Here is an 11113-nt window from a genome sequence, read left to right on the forward strand (position 1 = left end):
AAATTGAAGAAAAATATAAAGAGATCTATAAAATCTCAAAAAAAAAAAAATTAGATGTTTACCGGTTTCAAATCATGAGATGAATTGGAAGAACACTAATCAAAGAACATATATATATATTGGTATGTTTTTATTAAATATTATGAAATCATGTCAAGAAGAAGTACACAAATATTTAGTGTTTATGCATCAATATTTATAAACCGATTGAACATACAAATATGAGAAATCATTTTTTTGTAGTTCTGATTTTAATTTAAAATATGTTGCAACTTACATATATATATGGTTCATAATATCTCGATATTTAAATTGGTTTAAGAACAACTTTTGCACTTTACACTATAGAATACTCAATGTCTTAATAGTTATATATTATAATATAAACCTTAGTTATCAAAGTTAGTAATTCACGTAATCACAACATATGTCAAGTATATTGATAATATTTTGACATTGTGAAAGTAATTTTTTTAAAAAAAACTATAGAAATTAAAAAGTTCTAAAATAAAAGGTACTTGACATTAGGTACCCGACGGTGGTGAGTCCGGCGGTTGAACGTGTTACCGCCGGGAAGAGCCCTTGAGGCCTTATTTTGAAGGAAGAAAATCCTCAAAATAAAGATTTGAGGTTGGTTTGCTCCAACAATGAATTCTCAAAGAAAAAATCTTTAAAAACTAATTAATTTGCAATATAGTTCTTAAATTATTTCCAAAAGTCACTAATAATGATAAAAAATCATAAATAAATCTATAACATACATTCTATATATTATACAACACAAAGCAATATTACATAATAATATTTACATGATAATATAAATTACATATATAATAATAAAACACACATAAACAGCATTAGCATAAAATGTAATTTTCAAAATATATGATAAAATAAAATAATATGTAATTTTCAAAAAACATAAAATAAAATTACATGTAAAAGTATAAAATTACTCAATATAACTATTTTCATAGTGCTCCCATATATGATTAATTATTGCATTATTGTTGTAAGAAAAATATTTTGTAAATGATATGTCTTTTATGTATCAATAATTTTAATTTTAATTTTGTGTGTTTGAATTTATATATATATATATATATATATATATAACAACTGAATTTGATAGAATTATTTGTAATATATATACATTACAAGGACTAAAATAAAATTTGTAAAAAAATTTGAGGGTGTCAATAGTGCACCCTCAAATTTGAAGGCTCACTATTCAAACCCTTAAAATTTGAAGGTTTAAGGGTCTGTTGAAATTCAAAAACCCTTCAAATTTTAATAAAATACAACATTGCCTTCATTTTAAGGTGAGTTCACCTTCAAAATAAGGGTTTGAGGGTGACTTACTCCAATGATACATCCTCAAATTTATTTCTAAAATATTTTCTATTTACATTATAGTCCACAATCTTACCAATAATTTGTTATAATCACAAAACTTTCATATATAAATATAAAATACACAATTAAAAAAATATATCAAACAATATTAATAAAATACAATACCTTATACGACAAAACAACATATATCAAAAAACTTAAAATAAAATTACATGTAAAAATATAAAATTACTCACTAAAATTTGTAACGCCCGTGAACGAAGTTCCAGTTTCGGGGGTTGGTGTCGACCAAACCAAGGGGGTGCCGCTCGACACCATATTGTTTTGAGGTTATCGGTTTGGTTCATTCTCCGGTTTTGTGTGGTTTAGTGGTTTGGAGGAACCCTAAGCCTCTCATATAAAAGGAGAATGTCCTCTTCGTGTTACGGGTTCCTCTCCCTGCCGTTTCCTGCCCTTGGAGGAGAAGAGAGAGTTGTGGTTATCTCTCTTGGAAGGAGGGACAAAGGAGATGGTTTGGGGTTGGACGGGAGAAGGAAAGAAGCTGAGATGTGTTGTATATGTTTTTGGAGGAGGGAAGGGAAGCACCATTGGTTGTGTAGTGTTGTTACTTGCCCAGATTCGTCCCTAATCCAAGATAAGTAGATATTATGGTGCTCATCTAGAGGATTGGGATGGTTAATATGGATTTGTGATAGGTAATATGGATTGGAAATCCGGGTGCGGTCGTTTCAGTTAAGTATAAGAGCGTAAATGGTTCTAGGACAAACTCTATAATGGTTATAGACTTGTCTACGTCATTTAGACGTGGTAAGGTCTACGGAAAAAACACAGAGATGTTGTTGAGATATTTGATCCAGAAGTGATCAAATAGGAAAGAAATTGTTCGGTGTTCGAGAAGTTAAGTCGGGAACTTACTTCATTGGAGTGGCTTGGAGTGCCACGAGATAGTAGGTCAGGAATTTGTATGCAGGTTAAGAGGGTGTATGAGAGTGTGGCTAGTGTGGGTGCCACTTCAACAGGTGTTGTGAGTGTGGCAGCAGGTTGCTCAGGCCCAGTGGACCGTATTGCAATTTTTTTGACAATGCTGGTGGGAGAGGATTGATAAGATGATTAGTTCTTATGGAATCCTGATGTATAGTGGGTTGAATGATTATGCGATTATGAAAATGGAAAGTTTCCATAAATAGAAAGTTTTTAAAAATGGAAAGTTCTATAAATAGTTAGGACTTGTCTATTTTTGGGAAAGGGGATGTAAAATGCCGGAGTGACGGGAATGTTGTGTGGTTGACCTGAAAGAGTGGTCACATATGAGATGATCAGTTCTCAAAGATTTTTGATTGGTGATGTCACGGTGCTAAAGAATATGCGGGTTCTAAAAATAGCAAGTTTTATGAATAGTTAAAGCTTACCTATTTATGGAAAGTGCGGTTGCAAACAAATAGAAAGTTCTATGAATAGTTAGAATTTGTCTATTTTCGGAAAGGGCGTGTGTAAACACCCAAATGGTTGAGATGTTTTAGAGTTGGCCTGAAGAGTGGTCATGGTGGTGGTGATATTCTGGTGAGGGAATATGGTGGTTGGTAAGACATTGCGATGTTTTACGCAAACCACGGGAGGTAGTTCCGGTCGGGAGATGCTTATTGACGTTAGGACTTGTTTCCTCATGAGGAGATGATTAGTTCTCCTGGGGAGATGATTAGTTCTCCTAAGGAGATGATTAGTTCTCCTGAGGGGATGATTAGTTCCCCTAGTGCACCGCGGGCTTGACAGGTTGCGACCCTGAGAGCGGCAGAGGAGATGATTAGTTCTCCTAGTGGATGATTAGTTCCACGGAGGGGATGAGTAGTTCCCCTGGTACTGAGATCTCAAGGATGACAATCTGAGAGTGAGACGGTATGGCTCGAGGATGACGGTCTGAGAGTGCAGGCGGTGTAGTTTGAAGGTTGCGACCTGAGAATGTATGAGTGAGGGAGCAAACAATGTCTAGAACGTGGTTATGCGCATAGTGACTGGAAGTAGACCTCAGAGGTCGGGAGTGATCTCGTGTTTTGGGTTGTGCTGACCAGTGGGATCAAGGTTATGTGGACCGTTGGGTCACGCGGGTGTGCGGGCTGTTGCGACAGTTGCACAGAAAACCTAGGGTGAAGGTGTTCAGTCTGGTCAGAGAATGTGCAGGCCGTGAAGACGGTTGCACGGGGGTCCTTGGTGGATGAACGATATCGCGGGATTCGAGGACGAATCTTTGTTGGTGGGGGAGAATTATAACACCCGTAAACCGAGTTCCAGTTTCGGGGGTTGGTGTCGACCAACACCAAGGGGGTGTCGCTCGACACCATATTGTTTTGAGGTTGTCGGTTTGGTTCATTCTCCGGTTTTGTGGTTTAGTGGTTTGGAGGAACCATAAGCCTCTCATATAAAAGGGGAATGTCCTCTTCGTGTTACGGGTTCCTCTCCCTGCCATTTCCTGCCCTTGAAGGAGAAGAGAGAGTTGTGGTTATCTCTCTTGGAAGGAGGGACAAAGGAGATGGTTTGGGGTTGGACAGGAGAAGGAAAGAGGCTGAGATGTGTTGTATATGTTTTTGGAGGAGGGAAAGGAAGCACCATTGGTTTTGTAATGTTGTTCCTTGCCCAGATTCGTCCCTAATCTAAGATAAGTAGATGTTATGGTGCTCATCTAAAGAAATTGGATGGTTAATATGGATTTTTGATAGGTAATATGGATTAGGAGAATCTATATGTGTTGTTTTCTATTGATATTGTTTCTGTAAATACTAGGTGGGTGTTGGTTGACACCAAGAATTTTGACGGCACAAAGACTTGGCAGGTGTCGGTGCTAGAGTTTCCGGATCGATGAGGGTGTCGGTCGATACCAGTAGGCGGTGTCGGTCGACACCAAGGATCAGTGTCGGTCGACATTGGAGGCAGTGTCGGTCAAAACCAAGGAGCAGTATTGATCGACACTAAGAGGCAGTGTCGGTCGACACCAAGTGTCTGTGTCGATCGACACTAGGAGGGTGTCGGACGACACCAACCCTTTCAGCAGACGGCTGAATTCTTGTTTTCCTAGTTTGTTTATGTTTGTTTGTTGGTTGTTTGACATTGGATTCTCAGTTGCTTGTTTGTATAGCCCAGTAGATGGGACGATTACCTCACTGAGTGCTTATAGTGTTTATGACAATACTCATACATCTCAATTTGTGTTTGTGATGTAGGAGGTAAAGGGAAAGTATGATCGTGGAATCAAGGCAATGAAAAAGAGGATGTTCTAGAAGCTTGGTTGTTTGTTCTATGATGTTGTTAGGTTGCTAGAATGGAATATAGTAGTCTAGAACGGTTGTTTAGATTGTTGGTTCATTGTTCTATGACTTGGTTTATGTTATTGGTATTGTTGGATAAATGTTATTGATTTATTTGTTATTAGTTATTTATGCTGTTTTTGATTTAATTGTAGTTATGTTTTTAGTGAGTATGTGACCACTAGTCTAATATAATATTAAAAACAAAAAAATGGGCCGGGTCGTTTCAACTCTCTATAAAACTTCAATATGCGGATTTATAAAATTTCAATAAATTAGTTTAAAATAAATATAACAAAACATATATTAATTTTTTGTTATAAGTAAAACATATAAGTAAATATATAAATTTTTATTTAAAAAGAAAATAATTTATTTGTTTTTTCCCTAATACATCAATTTGTATTTATAGTATTTTAAATTTATTGTAACAATTATTACAATAATCTACTAAGGTTAAATTATTAATCACCAAAAATTTTGCAAAAATATTAACCATTATTATTATTATTGTCAAATCTCAAAAACCTGATTTCACAATGTCCACCTAAAATATGGTTCCACAATATTTTTCACAAAATGTTTTACATAAATATCATCGATCAAACCATATCTTATTTATATCCATGTAAAATTTTACAATACTTTTTACCACTAAAAATATGTTTTTACACCCTAAACGTATTTTTACTATTAAAATATGCTCTTCATACTACTTATAAAATAACTTTATGAACACATTAAACCAATTGTATTTTTCAGTTTACTTTTACTTTGGCATACTTAATTTAACCACTAAAATTGGTGACTCGGAAAATATATCACAAATTAATAATTGATGACATTGTCATAAGAGAAATAAGATTAGAAACAAATTTTTTTGATTGCAATGAGTTTATGATCAATCCAATAAAGGTTGAAAAACATTTTTAAAACAAATTGACATAATAAAAGAAAAAATAATTATAATGACCAACCCAATAAAGGTTGAATACTAATGTATCTGCTTACAGTTGATGCAAATACTTTGGAAACAATTTGAAACATGTCTCTAAACAATTTCACAGCTCATTAGTAAGACGAATTGCTTTAAATTGTAATACATTTTTTAGAGAGAACTTTGGGATTCATTACTACCACACGTTGAGGTGCTGGAGGAAGAACTTCTTAGAGAGACAAAAGTAAGATAAACTTTAGAAACCTTTCCTTTTCAGGACTCAGTATGTTTGTTCATTTGTTCAAGAAAAGTAACTATTATCTGCACAAACAAGTCATGGATCTTGGATTCAACGATAAATTCATAAGGACATGGGAGTACTATTTCGACTACTGTGCAGCTGGTTTCAAGATACTTACACTTAGGAACTACCAGGTAACACAAACACTGGAGCATTAACTAGAAAAATAACCTTGTTTCTTACCTCAGTCTCATTTTAAGATTTGACTTTGATTAACCAAATGCATTTCTGCGATATTGCAGATAGTTTTCTCACGTCCAGGGAACGTAGCTGCATTCGGTGATGATGATCCATTCCGCAGCTCTCCTTTAACTCAGAAAAAAACAACAATAGATGAAATAGTTTCCAATCTGAAGTACTACTACCATTTCTTGTTTCCCGGAGCATAAGTTATCAGGACATTCTGCTTTCATGATTGCTTATCCAATCTGTACTAACAATCTCTTACTGTCCAGACCATTATAAAGCAAAAGATCATAACCTGTAATGTGTGTGAACATTTACTTGAAGTGTTATGGCCACTTCCGTTGCAAAAACCTTACTACTGTCCAAGTTTGAGTACTATGATGTTATTCAAGATCTCTGTGACATGGTTACATCTCGGGTCCATAAGACTGCCAGAAACTTTATTCAATCGATATCAAGCATGAGTACAATGTTTAAGACAAAGATAGAAAATGTTTTCTTGTTTTTATTAATGCACTGTTATTCAACCTGAAACAGCTTTAACCTGGAGGCTATAGAGTACATATAAACAAACACCCTACGCATTATAATGATACAATGCTTAAAGGCTTCTTTACATTTATATCATTCGCTTGTACTTCCCTTGAGATTAAGCCTTGAAACCATATTCTCCGTCTTCTGTAACAAAAATGATCTCAAATCATTCACACATTCTGAACACTTATATTGAAAGAAGCATTAACACTAACCTGTTCGGAATGTGAAAGATACTTCCCATCAAGTGTCACGACCACACGATTGTTACCATCTACTCCTTTAATTTTGTCCACAGAACAATAGAAGTCTATCGCCGACATGCTAAACAAATACACACACAAAGTAACAACGACTCAGCTTTAATAGACATGAAAATATAGATAGATCACTCTCACATACAAAATTTGGCCAACACAAAAGCCAACTAGGAATCAATCGTATCTCAAACAGAGAGAGGAATGCCAATATATCCTTTTCAACATGTTCTGCGACAAATCTAATAATTTAGTCGACATTTCTAGCTTCTCCTTAAAGCAATATCCATTTTCAGTGCGTGCTAGTTCAGCTCAAAGTATTAAACAAAGTAAAGTTCATCCACTTACAAGGTTCTATGTGATCATAACTCTACATAAATGAACACACCAGCCATAATAAATCAAGAATCTTTCAGTTCAATCCTCTCAACATATGAACAAGCACAAAGGTAACTACCAAACAGTGACCCTTCAAGCAACGATCAAAACTCAGATTTTACAAAGAACATATACATACATGCCGATAAATCAATTCAATTCAATCATCTCAAGTCTCAACATATGAACAAAATGGAGCAAGAGGAATCTACTAAAACAATGACCCTTTAAGCAAGTAGCAACGATCAAAACTCAGACTTTACAAAGAAGATAGAACACACAAGCCATATAAATCAAGAAACTTTCAAATCAATCATTTCAACATATAACACAAATGGAGCACAAAGGATTCTACTACTAAAAAATGATTCTTTAAGCAACGATTCAAGACTTGTATATATACTAAAGAAGATAGAAACTTACATGCCGTCACCAAAATCTTCATTGATAATTTCCTTAATACTCTCACCAAAATGCATCACTGCTTCATTCAACCTAAATAAAAAAAATCAAAAATAAAAAAACTAATCCTTAAATAGAGAAAAAGATGTAAAATTTACAGAGCAAACCTGTAGATGGTTGGTTCTTGGATGAGATTAGGATCATAGGATCTCCACGGCGGAGACATCATATCTCCGATGAGGTCATCAGTCAGAGATGGCAAAGCATCCTTGAGCTTCTGGACTGTATCGGGTTTGAGCTGGGCTTGACGACGGAGAAGCTGAGCTACGTAGACGTTGGTGAGACCAGTCTCCTCCGCTAATTGGGTATAAGTCTTGCCGGAAGCTGCTTTCACGGCGAGAAGCTTATTTGTAACACTCTGTTTCTTCGCCGCTTCCATTTTTTTTTTGACTAATCCAATCACTTTTTTTATTTATTTTTTTGTCTTCTCTTCGACGCTCTGTCTCTCTCTCTCTCACTTATCAATTATGAAAGTATTATCTTTAAATGGGCTATATTTATCTCTTATATATAAAAGTTTTTTACAAGAGAGAAAAAATTCAAGTGTAAGGGTTATTAATATTATTACTACCTGCAAGTGTTTTGTGTTTTTTTTGGTATGAATGTTAAATTTTGTACTATTTTCGTTTGTGGTTGTGAGTTGTGACAGATGGGTTACAAGAGAAATTCAAGTAGTAGAGAAAAAGGACCAAAAAAACTACTCCCTCCGTTTTAAAATATATGATGTTTTAGCTAAAACACGCAGATTAAGAAATCTTTACTTTTAACAAGTTCAACCAATCAGAAACAATACTACATAATATAAAATACTAACTTAATCTAAAAGTTACATAGAAAATTGAAAACATCCTATATTATGAAACAAAAAACTTCTCTAAAACATCTTATATTTTGAAACAGATGGAGTATAATACTAAAGAAAACAATAACATAACAACAACAAAACATATAAAATCCCTAAAGTTCTTTTAGTACTAAAATTTTATTTTGCGATCCTTTAACTATCTTGTTTTGATTTGTTTGAGTGATATTTATTCGTTGGATATCAAAAAAATTTGAAAACTAATGACTATAATTGGAAGTAGCAAATACTTAATTTTTAATAGATTATTTTGCCAGTGGCATACAACAACATAAGTTACAGTGACATACAACAACATAAGTTATCATAACATTCACCATATACTCTACTATGTATAAAATAAACACAAAACCTCTCGCATCCAGCGTGTCCTTCTTTTTTACATGTGTCTCGTTGGTAGCATTGTTTAATCTCTTGCTTTATTCCAAAACCTATGTTACAATAATCATACAACATATTCAATTTCATTTAAAAACAAATATATCTCCATAAAAATAAACAAGTATAGTGTTATAAAATAATAAACTAGTACCAGAAGTGATATCATCACAATGAATTGAAGACATGACAAAGAGAGTAGTTAGAACAAATACAAGCAACATTTTCTTTGTGATAGCCATTTTTATGATATTATCTTCTTAAGTTGTTGTTGTTGTTATACATTGGATGTGTTTATATATAAAGTAACACAGTTACACAGATAAACATAAAGGAAGGTGTATTGAATTAGACATTTTAGAAGATTTTGATTTTTTATTAGAATCACATGTTAATCAATTAGGGATTTCTAAATATCCACTCAAATTCTATGTTATTGAACTTGGTATTTAGGTAATTAAAATCATTCAAAATCATTTATAATCCCATGTTATTCAATCACTAGTTTTAAAAAATCTTATCAAATCCACTGTTATTAGAAAGTTAACAATTCTTTTTTTTGAAATATTGAAAGCGATTCTAATTGATTTTGAATACATTTTAGTTAAAATTAAGGATTATAAAATCTCACCTCTATAGGTGTGATTTAGATGGATTTTAAAAAGAACTGATTTAAACAAAATAACTTATTATATTAACATAAACCCTTTCGTATTCCTCGTTCTCTCTCTTTATTACATGGTTCTGGTTGGTATAGCCTTGTTTAAATTCTTGTTTTATGCTAAATATACGAGTAAAACATGTTAATTCAAAATTCCTATATCTTTGATTTCAAAACCAATAATCTTAAAAAGAAAAAAATCTAATTTGTATTTATAAATCAATAAACCAATAAAGCCCCCTAAATATTTTAGATATGCTCGGTTGATTGATTCAATTGGACATATAAAAAAAACTAAAACGGTTTTTTTTTTTAATCCCATATCTTATATTACAATTAATTAACCACAAGCCAACTTTTATATCCAATTTTTATCAGTCCATCTTTTTCATTTACTAATGAAAATTTAACAATTCGTCGTTATCGTCATTATCGAAATAGAAATAATTCATTATTATTGTCATCAACCACAATAAAATTTTAATTTTTTATAATAAGTGGATGTATGTATTTATTTATTTTGTCAACGATTTAATTTGCAATATCATATGAGAAATTAGGTGACGTGGGAAGATGTTACCCGTGGGATAAATGGGTCTTCAATAAGTCCACGTCTTAAAATTGCATATGGTCCTTAATTTTTATAGTAGAGAACTTAACTTTCAATTTTTAATATACTTGCAAAGTTGCAATTGGCCCAATCTAAAAGTAGAATCTTCCATGGCCATGCAACGCAACTACCATGTGTGTGTCAGTGTGTGAAAATAGTAAGCCCGGAATATGATTAAAACAATCTTGACTAATTTATATATTTTCCATTTTCTGAAATGGGAATATCTTTTATAGCCAAAAATGTAATGTAATCCTCTAGAATAATCTTTTTTTTTTTTAACTATGAAGATATCTTAGAATACTGGAACGTAATTACCATTATAAAATCACGTGTAGTATTAAAATAAAATACATACGTTGTGATTGTGAAGATCCGCTTGTGCAAGTGCTGTTACCACCTCTGAATAATAAGTTTGTTTATTAACCTCTCCAGTCAGTCTCAAAATGCTAAACGAGATTCGTGGAAGATAAACAATCTGAACATATATAATAGTAATGGTGGATTGGAAGATAAAACGATAGATCAGTCATGGGAGCTACAAGTAATAGTTTTCTTTTTTGAAAAAAGAAACTACAAATAATGAAACGTCCAAAGAACATTATTTTTAAAAGGATTGTTTTATAACAAAAACTAAAAAAAAAAATATAGAAAACGGGATAATTAGAGAAACGCAAACGTCGAGTATTTGGAAACGAGCCAAACACAGCTTTTTTAACTTGTGTGGACTCTATATATATATATATAGATTTGCCATATAAGCACAAAACACAATGTGGCTGGCTGGCTGGGCTTATCTCCTCATCACAAGTGTTTCCTTTTACACTCTCATCCAATAGTCGTTTACTCTTCAATCCCTACCTCCTCCTTCATTCCCCCCCCCCCCCCCCCCCCC

General features: G+C 33.2%; 1 protein-coding gene across 2 annotated transcripts; it reads right to left on the reverse strand.

Annotated features, from left to right (window-relative positions):
* Positions 6491–8167, reverse strand: LOC104746848 (cyanate hydratase). Of its 2 annotated transcripts, none has more exons than XM_010468387.2 (4): positions 7815–8167; positions 7669–7740; positions 6826–6934; positions 6491–6751 (listed from the first exon to the last, which is right to left on the reverse strand). In XM_010468387.2, exons 1-4 carry the CDS (start codon positions 8084–8086, stop codon positions 6701–6703), a joined length of 504 nt encoding a protein of 167 aa, XP_010466689.1. In that variant the 5' UTR covers positions 8087–8167; the 3' UTR covers positions 6491–6700. The 2 variants fall into 2 exon arrangements, with proteins under 2 accessions (XP_010466689.1, XP_010466688.1); XM_010468386.2 differs by having other exon boundaries at positions 6491–6754; positions 7815–8166.

The sequence above is a fragment of the Camelina sativa genome, chromosome 15 (genome assembly GCF_000633955.1).
Source record: "Camelina sativa cultivar DH55 chromosome 15, Cs, whole genome shotgun sequence".
In the NCBI taxonomy this organism is placed as follows: Eukaryota; Viridiplantae; Streptophyta; class Magnoliopsida; order Brassicales; family Brassicaceae; genus Camelina; species Camelina sativa.